This window comes from Mastigoproctus giganteus, chromosome 7, assembly GCF_048544385.1.
Source record: "Mastigoproctus giganteus isolate SK-2022 chromosome 7, ASM4854438v1, whole genome shotgun sequence".
Taxonomy (NCBI): Eukaryota; Metazoa; Arthropoda; class Arachnida; order Uropygi; family Thelyphonidae; genus Mastigoproctus; species Mastigoproctus giganteus.
The window spans coordinates 33,289,442-33,306,444 of NC_143581.1; the positions used below are offsets into that span (position 1 = coordinate 33,289,442).

At 37.4% G+C, this 17,003-nt stretch overlaps 1 protein-coding gene across 2 annotated transcripts in view; it reads left to right on the top strand.

The window, feature by feature from the left end:
- The window catches only part of Rnmt (RNA guanine-7 methyltransferase), a 145,752-nt gene that overhangs the window by 31,131 nt on the left and 97,618 nt on the right, over positions 1-17,003 (top strand). For both annotated transcript variants that reach the window (XM_090377609.1, XM_090377610.1), the window contains exon 2: positions 7,093-7,150. In XM_090377609.1, coding sequence (XP_090233735.1) covers positions 7,127-7,150 — 24 coding nt within the window. In that variant the 5' untranslated portion in view covers positions 7,093-7,126. The remainder of the gene's footprint in view (positions 1-7,092; positions 7,151-17,003) is intronic.

Consider the following 17,003-nt stretch of genomic DNA (forward strand, 5'->3'; position numbering starts at 1 on the left):
TATTTATTTTGGTCCACTACAGGTAATTTTTATTAGAAGTAAATAATGGAAACTAGAAAACTCCCATTCTTATGAAACTGAGTGGATTAATTAATTAATTAATGACTGAAACACTTCTTCCCCATTTTTCACATACATGTATGAGCGTGGACCGAAAGTAATGGCTCTTATATCATAACTTCGTGCTAGGTGGTGCAGCAAGACCAACTAAATTCTCTATGTAACGTGTAATGTTAGTATGTGCACAGTAATATTTCTGTGTGGTTGTTTGCTTACAAGTTGCATTGTTTTAAATGGATACGTTTTTGAACACGATTCAAACACATTTTGATTGTGTTTTGGGACTCTGGGATGTTACCCACAACAAATTTTTGGTATGAAGAAAACACAGTTCAGTCCAGTAAACCGAAACGTTGGAGACTGCTTTGAGTGTGGAACCACACAGTTACCATACCAACTGTGGTAGCAAACTCGGGAGTAGTGGGTATGAAAAAAAACCTGGGAGTAATTGTGCAGTCAGCTATGAAGTTCTCTTAGTAGTGCACAGGGGCTGCTGGGTCAGCTCATGGGATTTTGTCAGTGATTATACAGGGATTTTTCCAGTAGGGATAAGGAGATTGTGTAAGGCAATCGTTGGGCCACATCTTAAATAATGCAAACAGGTCTGGAAACCTCATTTTAGGAAGGATATGGATCTGTTGAAATGGGTGCAGAGAACAGTGAGAGATGTACTTTTACTGGGAAAGGCTTCAGTTCTACAAATTACAGCATCTGGCACTTGCGATGAAATCAAGATTGAGGTGTTTAAGACTTTGATTGAATTGAGTAAGCTTAATGCTGGTGGAATCCTCTTGCTCAACTACACATATGAAGGGGCATAAATTCAAATTGAGGAAGGATGATTGCAAGGTAGATGTGCAGAAGTTTGCCCTCAGCCAGTGGTTGATTGTTTGAACAGACTTCCATCTGTTGTTGTTGTGGAAATGGGTAGTTGGAATAAATTCAAGGAAGAACTTGACAAACTATTAGAGAGAATGGACTGGACATGTAATATGGGAAGGTTTTTTTTTTTTGCTGATGCTGGATAAGGTTGCTTTCTTGCTTCATTTACTAATACTATAAGATTCAAATGAATAAGTCCTAGCAGTGCAGACATGTTGCTTCGGCATGCAACATCACTACAGCTGTGCAACATTGAGATATCATGTTGCTCTACATTCTTCCCTAGTCCAGATTTGACCATAAGAGAATTTTTTTTATGCCAAAGTTTTAAGAACATGTTTGAGGCGACATATATATGGTTCTGAAGATTGTCTGAGAAGTCAGCCAAGAAGAGATGGTTGGTTGTTGAAAGAATTTTACTTGAACAGCATCCACCTTTTTTAAGTGCTGGAAGAAATGTATCGAGTTAGGTGGGACTTATGCAGAAAAAGGATACATCAAGGACAACTTTTTCATTGAGGGGCATTATTTTTCAGTGCACTCTTGTTATTGGCTTTTTTGAAAAAAAATACTGTACAAAGAAGAATTTGTAAAACTTGAATGTTCACATAGGTACCATTAGGGCTTACAATATTGGGATCCCGGTCATTTTTTTCCAGTATTGATACAAAAGATACTGGTTTTTCGGTTACTAATTTAAAAAAAAAAAATTGTTTATAATTTAATCACATAAAGGTTATAAAATCACCTTTATGTGATTATGACGTCATTATCTCTACTAGAAAATATTCGATAAATCATCAATAGGACACCATGCAACATTGCAACCTGTCCACAGTTCTCGGACAAATTCATGTCTGACCATATCATAACTCCCAAGTCCCGTTCCTCCACTACTGACTTTAGTTCAACTCCACCGAGTGTATGAGTTATTTTAGAGTTGCTGTTCCCCAGGTGTAAGACCTTGCATTTTGCTGAATTAAAGCATAGCTGCTACTTTTCTGACCATACTGGAAGTCTATCTAGGTCACTCTGAAGAAGCTCCGCTTGGCATCGAACATTAACTACTCTACTGATCTTTACATCATCTGCAAGTTTAGACCTCACACCCTCCATCCCTTCATAGATATCATTTAAGATAATCAAAAACAACAGTGGTCCCAATACTGATCCTTGGAAAACTCCACTACTTACATTAACCCAATCTGAGGAATAACCATTTATGACAACCCTCTGCCTGGTGCCCTCAAGACATCGTGCTATCCATCTAAGGATTTTCCCCACGATTCCAGCCTGCTCCAACTTATAAAGTAACCACTCATGTGGGACCGAGTCAAATGCTTTACTGAAATTCAAATAAACAATGTCGATATTATTCCCTAAATCCAGCTCACGAGTGACCTGTCAAAATGGCTAACCAGATTTGTTGAACATGATCATACTACAGAATTCCATATCCATCTAACTGATCCTGAAATCCACCTTTGATCATTGCTTCCATGATTTTCCCTACTACTGAACTTAGACTGGCCAGTCAATAATTTCGGTTGGTACACTCCTAGAACCGTCTTTATGTTCCAATTTACATGAATCCAACGAAATCTCTCCTGTCCAGTGATGTTCTCATAACTAGCCTTAATGGTTCAATGCATTCACTTGCTGCCTCTTTTAAGATTATAAGGTATATGCCATATGCCATCAACCACAAGAGCCTTACTTGCCTGTAGGCACAAAAGTTTTCATTAAATAATCATTTGAAATTTCAATATCATTAATTACATTTTTTTTCAACTTCACTTCCATAATATCTCATTGACACAAAGGGTTATTTTTATGTAAATCGATGCAAAGTAACTGTTGAGTTCATCTGCAACTTCAGCTATGTTTTCTAATACAATCCCACATCCATTACATAAAGATCCAATCTGATTTGTTCTGTTCTTTGCATTTATATATGTGAAGAATTCCTTAACTGCAGTCTTCGCTCTCTCTCCCAGACTCAGTAAAAATACTATAGTGAATTATACTTTGCTTAATAAAATGTCTTTCTCCTTCAGAAAATGATGGACATTATTCAACCATGGAACTGAACATCAGTGTTCTGCAAATTCTTTCCAAAATAAGAAATTGTGACTCCAATGAGATTTTAAATGATGAACTTGAGTTGGAAATTAATGAAATACTTTTAACTATTTTTGCTAAAAAAGTTCAAAGCCTAGAAAATATGGACTGATATCGTCTACGATTATCTCAGTATAATAGTAGCAGAATAGAATCCGAAAGGACGTTTTCTGCTGCTAATCAAATATGTACCCAAAATTAGATCCATTTTAAACGATCATACTATTGATTGCTTATGTTTTTTTAAGAGCTCACTTTATCTGTACTTGTCTGTACTTGTTAACAGGAGAGACTGCTTCTACAGGGATGGGATACACTTAAATAGAAAGGGTGCAAGAATGTTTGCTGATGCTATCGAGACAGTGTTAGGTGGTTCGGAAAACTGCTAGATTGGGGGGATACAAGGACTAAGAGATTAACAGTAGCCACTGGCAGAGGTGAAAGTGATTCTTGCACTGCTTCTATTGGAATGAGCCGCAGCCTGGAAAATAAGATGCAGGATATTTCAGAGACTGCTGGGAATCATTGGGGTACAAATAAACACATAGGTTGTGTTAGGGTAGCTAAGAAAAAGAACAGGTGCATGTATACTTGTGTGTACACCAATGCTAGGAGTTCAGTAAATAAATTTGATGAATTTGAGGTATTGCTCAAAACATCAAAGGCAGATATTTTGGGGATTTCAGAGAAATGGTGTCACACAGATATAAGGAATGCAGAACTGGAATTTGGGGAGTACAATGTCTACAGAAAGGATAGACAGGGTAGGAAGGGAGGTGGGGTTATGCTATTAGTTAAGAAATACATAAAATCCAAGGAAGTGAAGCCAGTCGACATTGCTGGACAGTGCAGTGTCGAGTCAGTTTGGTGTGACATAAGCATTGAGAGATCAAAATTGAGAGTAGGAGTGTGCCATAGGCCTAATGATTTTGATGAGTATAATAAGAAACTGTACGGGGAAATAGAATGGGCCAGCAAATCAGAGAGTCTTATGATGGGGGATTTTAATTTCCCAGATATTGACTGGAATTTGGGGGCTGGTCACTCACACACTAGCAAGGCTTTTGTGGATTTATTGGATGATTGTTTTCTACATCAGCATGTTCGGGAGGCAACTAGAGGAAGTAATACTCTTGATTTGATTATCAGTAGTGATTCTTTATGCATTAAGAATCTGCAGGTAAATGAACCACTAGGTGGGAGTGATCACAGTGTGCTGAAGTGGGAGTTACTCAAAGAGGTAACTACCATTAGGGGTAAAGGGAAGGGTTATTGCTTTCGTAAAGGCAACTATGATGGTCTGAGACAGTATTTAAATTCTATACAGTGGGACCAACTGATGATGTTACCGACAGCAAATTCAAAATGGGAAGCATTCAAAGAACTTATCTTGGAAGCTACTAGGCTTTACATACCAACTAAGAAATATTGTTCAAGGTGTAGGCCTAAGTGGATGTCAGATGAACTAATGAGACATATGGCAGAGAAGAAAAATGCATGGGATACATACAAATTAACACATGACACAGAAGCCTATGATAGATACAAGTTGATCTGTAACAAAGTTACAAAGGAGGTTAGGCAGGCGAAGGCAGATTACGAGAAATCTTTGGCAAGGGATGCAAAGAAAAACAGCAAAGAGTTCTTTACTTATGTAAACTCTAGCAGGAAGGGGATGAATCAGATTGGTCCACTTGATATCGATGGGTCAACTGTTGATGATCCTGCTCAGGTACCTAACAAACTGAATGAATATTTTGCATCGACATTCACACATGAGGAGTTATTCAGCGAGAGGAATGCCAGAGGTGTATTCAACTCTGGCAGTAAGCTAGAGAATCTTGTAATAACTGAGTAAAGTGGAGGAGAAATTGTTGAAGATAAATACAAGAAAGGCACCTGGGGTGGATGGGATCTATCCAGTTATATTAAAGGAGGCAGCAAAGGAAGTAAGCAAACCCTTAGCCATAATTATGAGAGCTTCCTTGGACTCAGGGGAAGTACCCATGGACTGGAGATGTGCAAATGTGACCCCAATTCACAAAGGAGGATCAAAGGGCGACACAAGTAATTATAGACCTGTTAGTTTAACTTCTGTTCCTGGAAAATTAATGGAGGCACTGGTTAAAGAAGCACTGCAGGATCATCTAGACAAGACTTCAGTTATAGCTCAGACACAGCATGGTTTTGTTAAGGGGAAGTCTTGCCTGACCAATTTGATTGGATACTATGATGCAGTCACAAAAGAACTGGATGCATGGAATAACTTTGATATTATATACTTGGATCTTAGAAAGGCTTTTGATACTGTTGCACATGGAAGACTGCTGCACAAATTGAAGCAGTGTGGCATTGGAGGCAAATTGCTGCTATGGATAAAGGGGTGGTTGAGGGGGAGAAGACAGAGAGTAGTAATCAATGGACACTGCTTATCGTGGACTAATGTTATTAGTGGAGTCCCTCAGGGTTCAGTATTGGGTCCATTATTGTTTTCTGTATTTATAAATGATATTGATGATGGTATATCAAGCTTAACGTCCAAGTTTGCAGATGATACGAAGGTTGGCAGGGTTGTCAAGGACACTACTGACACTATGCTGCTGCAACAGGATCTGGAAAGGTTGAGCAGATGGGCTTCGAGATGGCAAATGAAGTTTAACATTGACAAATGTAAAGTACTACATATGGGAAACAGCAACCCCAGAGCAACGTATCAACTCTGTGGTACTACACTGACAGTGGTAGAGAATGAAAGGGACCTGGAGGTGGTCGTGCAGGCAGATATGAAGTTTTCTGAGCAGTGCAGACGGTCTGCAAGAGTAGCTCATGGTGTATTGTCGATGATACATAGGAATTTTTCTAGCAGGGATAAGGAGGTGATTATTCCATTGTATAAGGCAATGGTCAGACCACACCTAGAGTACTGTATACAGGTCTGGAGGCCTCATTTCAAGAAGGATGTAGAGATGCTGGAACGAGTACAGAGAAGGGCAACAAGATTAGTGAATGGAACAAAGGGGGTGCTCTTACGAAGAAAGACTTAAGTTTTGCAAATTACAGTGTCTGGAGACTAGGCACCGGCGAGGTGATCTGATAGAGGTGTATAAAGCCTTGAATGGTTTGAGCATGCTCAATGCTGATGGGATTCTTCCTCTTGCTCAGAATAATCACCTGAGAGGGCATAAATTCAAATTGAGAAAAGACAGATGTAGGATAGACGTGAGGAAATTTGGCTTTAGCCAGCGGGTGGTTGGTTGGTGGAATAGACTTCCATCCCTTGTCGTGGAAGTTGATAGCCTAAATAAGTTTAAGGCTCAGCTGGACAGGTATTTCGAACGAACAGAGGGGTGAAGTGGAAGTGGTTATTTTTTATTTATTTATTTATTATTATTTGTTTTTTGGCTGATGCTGCATAAGCTTGCTTTCTTGCATCAAATGCCTCTACTAATGCTAATGCTATTCGGACAGGTAGTGTAGATGCTTAAACATAACTAAACTTTGTAGTACGATATGTATTTTTTTGTTTTTAGAATAACTGTATTTTAATAAAAAATTTTTTCAGAATATTTATTATTGCAATAAAAGTTTATTTAAAACATGAATTCGAGTAATTACAGTACTTGTTTTTTTCCTTACTTTATTGCACCTACTTGTCATCAAAATTTATTGAGAAAAACGTTTGTTTTTGGAATAATGGTATTAATACCAGTATCCTGGTTTCATAAATTAAAAATATTGAAATACCGGTATTAAGATTTTGACCAGTATTGTAAGCCCTAGGTACCATTCATTCTAGTTGACTTATATTACTGTGTTTGCTTACTCTTTCCAGTTAATGTATGCATGAAAATAGAGAATGGAAAGTTTATTAAGATGGCTGTGTATACACAGAAGACATCTTTCATGCTCCATAGTGATGTGTACTAGTGTTGAACAATACCAGCTTCCTGGTCATGTTTGGTTTCTTTTTTAGTGTAGATTCCTTTTTTTATTTGGCTTTATATACTAGGTTCTTATTATTTTTTACAGTTTGGTGCATTTGCAAAAACAAGAGTTAGCCACAATGTCTACTAGTGATCAAGAAGAGGTAAGCTATGAGAAGTACTAATTTTTTTCCCTAATTATGTGTTTTGTAGTGATGCGTGAGAGCAGTTTTTTACAGGTTGAGCAAAATTCAAGTGAGAATTTATAAAAAAACAATATGTAGTTAAGCAAGTAAATAAACTTGCTTACCTACAAATACTTTTTATTACACAAATTAAGTTGACGTATTACAAGTTATGTTCAATATTTATGCATAATATTTTAATGTTTTTAATATTTATTATAAAAGTAAAATATTCATACGTATTAGGGTCCTATTTCTTTAATCACACTAATATCTTCCATGAAGGAATACAAGTTTTTCAACATGTTTTGCTAGATTTTCTCTCCTCAGTGCAACTGTTTCTTGTAACCTGTTGAATATCCCTCACTTGCTGCTGGGGCCAGCAGTGGCATATGTTTGATATCCTTGTGCCACCATATGAAAGGGTACTCGTTCTGAAGAGTAGCAGGTTCTTCGAAATTCTGTTTTAATTTTTCATTAGTTAGATATGTACTGGTATACTTGTAGATGTGATTTTTTTAAAATCCTCCAGAACTTGCAGATGAGAACTGTTCTCATCTACAGCTCATTTGCCTTCTGAATTTGATCCTGAAGGGTCATGTTCAGAATGTGCCTGTCTTGTATAGTAATCTGTGATGTTGTATATGTCATGCAGGGTTCTTTTCTTTTTCATTTCACTTTTGTCTTTAATCTGAGATCTAAAGTGTTGCAATATTTTGATAAGAGGAAAATCAATATTTTATTGATTTTTAATAAGCAATTTAGCAAATTAAACTACACTTTTGATTTATTCCTTTTTTACAAAGCTACTGAACATTAATTCAGTTTCACTAAATAAGAGCATGTTTGTTAAAAGTTCACAAATTCTTCATAAAACATTTCTTTTGTAATTTGGCCAGTTGGTAATAACACACAAACCAGTCTGACTTCTAGTTTTCACTCGTTTGTTGTGAAACACAATCTGTTAATGTCATTCCAGGATCGGATGTTATAGTTGCCTGTTCTTTTATAAATAATAATGACATTATATATTTGCTGTTCCAATTCCAGCATGTTGCATCTGCAGGTAACAGTTCACATTCAGATTTATTCAACTAACTGAAGATTTTGAAGCCTTTTAAAAGCTACATTGCTTCATTGATAATAATCCACAACTGCACATTCCTTTGAAAGTGTCGAAAATTCCCTCTCCCTTGTATATTCGCATCATTCCAGTTGCAGTTTGTTTCTCTATTTCTCTCTCTCTGTGGACACAATAAAATTTGTTCCCTTAACACATTTGTAAAAGAGTAAGAAACTGCAATAGCCCTTTATATCAACATAATGAAATCATTATGTCTTATAAGGATGTTTAAGTTCTATATGTTTAAAATTACAAAGCTTAAACTTTTGAATTATTCTTTGACAACTTCTCTGTCGCCCTAAAAGGTCTGTGTTAGCCTATAGTGAGAATGAGATCAGAAATAGAACAGCTGGGAAAATTAAACAAGGAGCAGGAGTGCAGTAGCACCCGCTCTTTGAGTATACTGGGGTTCAAGCCCCTGACTTCTAAATATGGTCGATATGCCAACCCACACTGGACCAGTGTGGCAGATTATGGTCCATTTTCCTCAACGTGAATTGCTGATGAGGCTTCCATCCTGCAGTGGGTTGATAATGCAAATGGTTGCAATTTTTACAGTGAACCCTCGATTTTAGACACTAATGGGGAGTGGGGATGTCTGTTATTGCCGAGTATCTGTGAAATCGACAAGTTATTTTTCAAGACCGTTTGTATACTGCATTGAAATTTCAAGCAGTTACTCTGTATTATTTATTAGAAACATTGAAATTAAGTTTAAAAAATATTTTAAAAATATTATTTACCATGACCTTATTGGTCGGTGTATAGTACAGGGCGAGTAGAAGATAATTTACCATGTCATAGTGATGGCTGAAAAAACTATTTAGAGTCAGAGCTAAGAAGTTGAGATAGTGGTGAACCTTCAGATTCTGGAATGGTATTCCCAATTCATTCAGCTAGTTTCTTACAAGCTAAACTCACTTTAGCACTACATTGCACCTATAGTTATGCACTGTTGTACAGACCACTTATAAACTGTATCTTTGAGATTAATACTGGTTGCTACTTTTGTGTTTTTTTGTTTTAAGTAAAGATTCAAATTTTTACTAAGTATAGGTTTTGAAATTATTTGTATTATTTTCCCAGAGTTACTATATGGGAAATGCAATAACCCGTCTGTTGCAGCACTACTGGCTGTGTTCTGTTATTCCTTTTCTATCACCTAATAGTTTGTTTGTTTGTTTTTTTTTCTTCCATCTGTATTCCTTACAGATGCAGGGAAAGAGACATACCAGAGTCTAGCCTCTCTGACAGCTTTAATTTCTACACAACTCAGGAGCACATACTTTCTCTTTGACCAGTTTTCTTAGGGGGCAGTGGTCATATTCAGTGTACAGATATTTTGTTTTGTTGAAAATGTTTTTGTTTGAGTTATTGAATGGCTGTGTCACAGAATGTGATACAATCTATACACACTGGCCACCCACCAAGAGTCTATGGAAATCTCTTTTAACCAAATCTGTCTTTGTTGGGGGGTGAACTAGAAAAGGAAAGTTTCACTGTGACTGTTAGTATGATGGGAATTTAGCTGAGGAAATTTCATGGATGTTTTGCACCTGAGTGTCAACACGGGTCTTACTGAGCTCTTTCTTATATGCCTTTGTATTTGTTCCTGCAAGGCAATTTTTCTGTTACACAAATATGTCTTATAAGGATGTTTAAGTTCTATATGTTTAAAATTACAAAGCTTAAACTTTTGAATTATTCTTTGACAACTTCTCTGTCGCCCTAAAAGGACCTCTAGTTATTACATGCAGTTTTTCTGTAAACTTGAGGTTATTTCTTATCAAATAACCTTAAGGCTGTCTATGACTTTTATATTTATATACAGTTGAAGTTGCTTATAATGAGCATCAAAGGACCGACAATTTCCTTGTTATAACTATTATATAACTATTGGTGATAACTGTCCTGCACATCTAGGGATGTGCAGGACAGTTATCAACTAACAATAAAATATTTTTGTTCTTTTTTAATAGCTCCTTATTTCAATCATTTATGTATTTCCGAAAAATATCCAGTCATCCAAGCTTTCTTGTTTGCAGTGTAATCCACAGGAAGTTTCCTTACGTTTTTGAAACACTGAGGTTTTAACGTTTTTCCGATAACAAACAGTTTTTTTTTATCAGTTCCTGTCATATTTGCGCATGTGAGCACCATCAAGCGAGCCTTTGATTTTTTCCACCAACACATTTCCCCCCTTAAATTTAAATGTATTGTCAGGTGTCAAATTATAAAAAAGTCCTGTTTTGTCGCCGTTGTTGTAGTAGTAGTAATAGAGGCATGCGATGCAAGAAAGCAACGTATGAGCTTATTTTTATTTTTTTTTTTTTTTGGCTGTAGCATCAGCCAAAAAAAAAAACAATTTCGCACAACCATTCCCTCTAAAAAATTTTCCAGTTCCTCCTTGAATTTATTTAAGCTGTCAATTTCCACAATGACAGATGGAAGTTTGTTTCAGCAATTAACCACCCGCTGGCTAAAGGCAAATTTCTGAACATCTATTCTACAACTGCCTTTCCTCAATTTGAATTTGTGTCCCTGTAGGCTCATAATCTGAGAAAAGCAGAAGGATCGCATCAGAATTCAGCATGCTCAACCCATTCAAGGCCTTATACACCTCAATCAGATCACCTCGCGGGTGCCTAGTCTCCAGCCGCTGAAATTTGCAGAACTTAAGCCTTTCTTGGTAAGAGAACCCTTTGTTCCACTCACCAATCTTGTGGTCCTTCTCTATACACGCTCAAGCAACTCGACATCCTTCCTAAAATAAGGCCTCCAAGACCTGTACACAGTACTCAAGGCCTAACCATTGCCTTGTACAAAGGGACAACCACCTCCTTTTCCCTGCTAGCAAAATTCCTGTATATCATTGACAATACCCCATGACCTGCTCTGGCAGCCCGTCTGCATTGCTCAGAAAACTTCATATCTGACTGCATAATCACTCCCAGGTTTTTTTTTTTTTTTTCATTTTCATTTTCTACAACCCTAACTGTACCACTCAGTTGGTAAGTTCCTCTGGGGTTACTTCTACCCATATGCAGTACTTTTCATTTGTCAATGTTAAACTTCAGTTGCCACTTCTCAGCCCATCTGCCAAAATTTTCTAGATCCAGTTGCAGTAGTACAACTGTTGTAGATGTCTTCGTCATTGAAATCGTTTCTGATTTCTGCCCAAACACGGTCAATCCATTCATTTGTCATTGTTGGATCTGCAGATTGAGATTATCCACTAATTTTTGCATAAACAGTGTTATGTCTGTTTTTAAATCGATCCAGCCAGCCGCTGTTACACACAAAATCGTCACGTCCAAATTGTTTAGCAAATTTTTCTGCTTGAGCCTTCAAGATTGGATCGTCTATTGAAAATCCAGCACTTCTTTGTGTGGTGAACCATTGAACCAATGCTTCAGCAATATTTTTAACCTCGCACTTTCTAAATTTTTTATTTTTTTTTATTTTTCGGTTATATTCTTTTCCGGTGCCAATATGTAAATATCTTTATTCTTCCACAGTGTCAATACACTTGAAGAGAACAAAGAACTTTTTGCACCAAGTTCTAACTCACGAATAATTTTGACTTTTTCGTGAATCAAGAGACACTTTCTTTTGTTAGTAGACATGTTTCCAAAGGAAAGGTTCGTTTCTAACTGATTTTACTTTAAAATGATAAAGTGATCTGCATACAAAGTTCCTAGAAGTCCCAAAATAAATTTATGGTTCAGTGAAAACAAGACAATCAGTAAATAGGGTAATGCGACAAGCAGAATGCCAATGCACTATTGTAAGCCCCAGCCCCCGGAAGGATAAGGTCATAAACCGGCGGCTAATCCTATGCGGGTGGTCATAAAGCTAAGTCGCGTTTTTCATTTTCGTCTATTCGAAGAATTGGATTTTTTCGATGGCCTGAGCAGTTAAGAATGTTTGTATAGTTACCAAAGTTTGTTCGGTATATCCATGTAGTATGCTTGTTATAACAGTGAGCGAATGTATGGGAATACGTGTAAATTAAAATCATTATGGCTTTTTGCTCGTTACAGCCGTGATCTCGTTATTTCTGTGCTTGTTATAACCAAGTTCGACTGTATTTTTTTTTTTTTTTTTTTTTTTGCTATGGGCTAATATTAGTACTAATACTAAAATGAAGCTGGAAATTTTGGCACAAGCCATTTGTGATATGCTATGTTCTTATTTTGAATAGCCTTAGCACGTTTATTGAAAAACCAAGATTCAGATAGAGGATGAGATTTCACGGTGCAGTGGAGAATAATGGATTTCGCCTCTTAAGAATAATTTCACTGACAGTGTGGACAACATTAGGATTGGAAGGTTTAAAACAGTAATCCAACCAAGGAAATTCATCCCATTCCATGGTATTGTAATGCCAAACGACATGGGAACAGTCACTCCTTTGGAAAAGAGACTATTATCAAGTTATGATCTGAAGTACCTAGCAATAACATTAACCATAATGAAGGATAGTTCGTGAGGAAAAGATCAAGGTTCGAGTGTGTGGTTAAGATTATCTGGTATCTTAGTAGGTAAATGAACAAGTTGCGTAAGGATATTAACAGTTACAAATCTTCCCCACCCTCTCTCTCTTGACCAATTGGGTTCGTGCACCTAGAAAATTGAAACCAGCTGGAGTTACGAAACTTTAATCTGGTATTGATGGTGGTCACCTGACAGGTGACATGCCATCTGCAAAAATAACATTTCCAATGGTAATTGATTAAAAATCTGATGTTTTTTCTACCTTCCTAAATATAGGCTCCTCCGTAGCCAGGTGGGAAGGAGCAGCAGTGCGTAGCACACGCTTCTTGATTAGACCGGGGTTTGAGCCCGTCACCACCAAATATGGAGGATGTGGAAAGGTTAGGGAATGACCACCGCATATCCCAGAGCAATATGGCCTTAGTTGCTAATGCTCCAAATAACAAACAAACCTTAAATATAGTCCAAGTTTTATAGCAATATTTTCTGAGTCATTTTCTTACAGGTTCTGTACAGAACACTGTATGAAAATAAATGTGTTGTTAATTTTTGAAATAATATATTTGAAATTGTGCACAAGAACTTCTTAGGTGATCTCTCCACTTTTTTGCAACTATTTGGCTTTTTGCTTAAGGAGTGGTGTGGTACTGGACAAGTGCAGATGCTGTGTTTATAGTTTCAGGTTACTTATTTTTCTTCTTCCACTAGTTCATTAATATGCAAGATACTTATTTTCAAATTTTGCATTCTGTAATGTGCACCAAATTCAATAAATTTTGAAATAAACCTGAAATGGAAGTAACTAATAGAATTGAAACATGTTTTTTTTTTAAAATTATATATAGTCATTATAATAAGGTATGTTCGTGTCAGCCGGCACCTGGGATTTCTTCCATCTCATTATAATATACACTGAGATTGCTTTGCATCACCAATACCCCCTTGTATAGGAATGGACTGATCTGTGGTGCTAGTGAAGGCTCAAAGTGAAGAACAGCTAAAATGTAGCACTGACTTTTTTGTCTGTGAGGAAGAACAGATAAGTGTTGATTTTTCTGACTTTGATCGAATGATTGCGAGGGCAAGATATGCAGGTACCGGTATCTCAACGATAGCAGACATGGTTAAATGCTCCCATTCTGTGGTGTCACGAGTGTACCGTGACTGGTTGAACAACTAGCCAAAGGTTACATGTGTGATTGATGCCTGTGGTGAGCACAGTAACAACATAGGAATATCAAGATCAGTATATGCACATGGACTATGTACTGGACTAGCTCGTATAAGCCATCATGGATATCCATGCTCAGTGTAAGATACAAGAAATTGTGCCTTGTATAGGCACATCAGCACCAATATGTGGAAAACTCTTGCCTGGTCTGATGAATCCCATTTGCAACTCTATCGTGCTCATGGGTGTATCTACATTTGGAGAGGGCAACAGAGGCCATGTCACTGGGATACGCTGTTGGTGTTCAGCAGGCTGGAGGTGGTAGCGTTATGGTTTGGGGGTGTTTTTATGGCGTGTTTCACTTTGACCAATTTTGGTCAAAGAAAAAGCATGCCACAGACCTGATCACTATTAATCAATGGCTCGATGGGAATACTCTTCTGTGGTTGCTGACCGAGTACATCCGAGGGGATGTACTTGGTCAGATTTCACACAAGGCCTGGCAGGTTGCTAACTAGTTTCAGGAATATGACAATGAATTCTCTGCAAATGTAGATGCAAAGTACTCATTCAGTTTGTCTGCAATCTGAGCAGAGTCGTCAACAGTTAATCCATTTATACCCAGTGGATCAATGTAATTCAGCCCCTTCCTTCTACTGTTTACATAAGTAAAGAAGTCTGCTCTCTGCTGTAGGCATCTGTATCACATGGTAATTTGTGTGTCCAATTTGTTTTTCTTTGTTGCCACAAATTTCATCATTTAGGTGCCTTGAATGGGTTAAAAAGCCTAGTAGCTTCTACAATAATATCCCTGAATGTTTCCCATTTAGAATTTGCTCTTGGTGACTTCATCAGTTGGTTCACTGTGTAGAATTTTAAAACTGTCTGAGACCACTCTAGTTGCCTTTATGAAAGCAAAAGCCCTTTCCCTTTACAGTAGTTACATCTTTTAAGTAAATCTCACATCAGTATACTATGGTTGCTGCCACCTAGTGGGGCTTTTATCTGCAGAGAAAAGGCCATTGCATGAAAGGTCATGAAAGATAAAAGCTTAATGCATGAACCTGCAGATAAAAGCTTAATGCATGAACCTGCAGATAAAAGCTTAATGCATGAAAGGTCATTGCAGATAATCAGATCAAAGGTATTGCTTTCTCCTGTTGCCTCTCTAACATGCTGGTGTATATTCAAGAGATTTTAAGTTAGAGGAAATTTCAGATTACAAAATCTCTGAAACGGAATATCAGAATAGACATGTATATGTTACTACCTTTGAAGGAAAAGGAATCGTGGAACAGATAATTAGGGCAACTAAGATGCACAGTAGTTGAGGCAGCTGCCCTACAAGATTAATTTCACAATTTTGAATAAATTGTGAAATTGAGATTCTATCAGAAAAATAAGTGGAACTAGCCTTGTAGGTGAAAATGGACATCATTGAGATTGGAACTGAGGCTACATATATTTGTGAAATGAATGAGGATTAGGTCTTTTTGCAGGTAGATTTTTCTGTTAGTTTGAGTGCTTGTGGTGCATTGAATGGATAAGGTAAAAGTGGGTGGGGGAGTTGTATGAATTAATGAAATTTTTGGATATGACATACACGCTGCAAGTTATTTGTTATTGTTATTATTTTGGTTTTTAGGAGCATTAGCAACTAAGGCTATATTGCTCCGGGATATGCGGTGGTCATTCCTTGACCTTTCCGCATCCTCCGTATTTGGTGGTGACGGGCTCGAACCCCGGTCTAATCAAGAAGCGTGTGCTACGCACTGCTGCTCCTTCCCACCTGGCTACGGAGGCGCCACACGCTGCAAGACTATACCCATCTAATTGACATAATGTGTCCTCAACAGTGCTTTCCATATACAAACTATTCAGATGCTCTCCCATCACTGACTGGCACAGTAGAGGAACAGAATGTAAAGAATAGTGGATCTCACCATGATGCCCTCCATAACCTCAAAAAATATTATCTATACTGCATGATATAAGAGATGGTGAGGGATGTCGTGGGGGTGGTCCCTGATACTGGCCATTTTTTCTGGCACATATGCACTTTTCAGAAATCAATAAGAGAATTGCAGATGGCAGAAAGGCTATCGGCGTGCTAAATTCTGTTCTGTGGAGCAGAAATATTCTAAATAAAATAAAGAAACTTATATTTCAAACAACTGCACAAAGTCTTATACAGCCAGGCCTCACATAACGCGTGTTTCAGTTACCGCTATTCGAAAAAAAATTATACCACTTTACACTATGCACATTTCCAGTTAACGCAATCTTTTTTTTTTATGCGATAGTTGAAAAAGATTTGAATCGCGTGTCGGATGGGCAATAAACAAAGGTTTGCCTGCTGCCCGCCTCGGTGTGTTCCATCAACCATTGGAAGAAGACGTGTTACTTGTTTGTCTTCCGCTAATAAAGTCAATGTAGACTTGCGTTTAAAAATTCAAATTTTTAAATGAGCCAGATGAAAACGTTACCGCGAAGGAGATAACAGTAAAAAACTAGATGAAATCTTTCGTGTCGCAGAGAACCTTAAACAAAAGGTTTGAGGTTATCTGCGATATTTATTTCGCCAGGGCCCAGAGAAGATTGTTGTTGGCTATCGGAAATTGATTGATGAAAAGAGAATGCCAACACTGTTCAAATATTTCTGCAACAGTCATTTCTTCATTGTGTATTTTATGTCAGAGGTTCCCAAACTTCCTCGGTTCACGGCACCTTTAGTGTCTCAGTAATTTTTTCACAGTGCACCTAGACCAAAAGAAATACCTAACAGTTCCGTTTAGTAGTGAGGTCCAAGCAACTTAATAAGAAATGTTGAAACTGTGAACTACCTCAAGCAGCTAGTAGTTCGTGTGGCGTCCGACAGATGTCGAGTATCACTGTGTTTCCCTTGAAAATTTAAAATATTCCGCAGCGCTTGGTTTGGGAACCACTGTTTTATGCAATAAACATTTAATCCCATAATTATTTTAATCATATTTTACATTGTATACAGTTAAAAAGTTATTTAAAAGGTATTTTTAAAATTC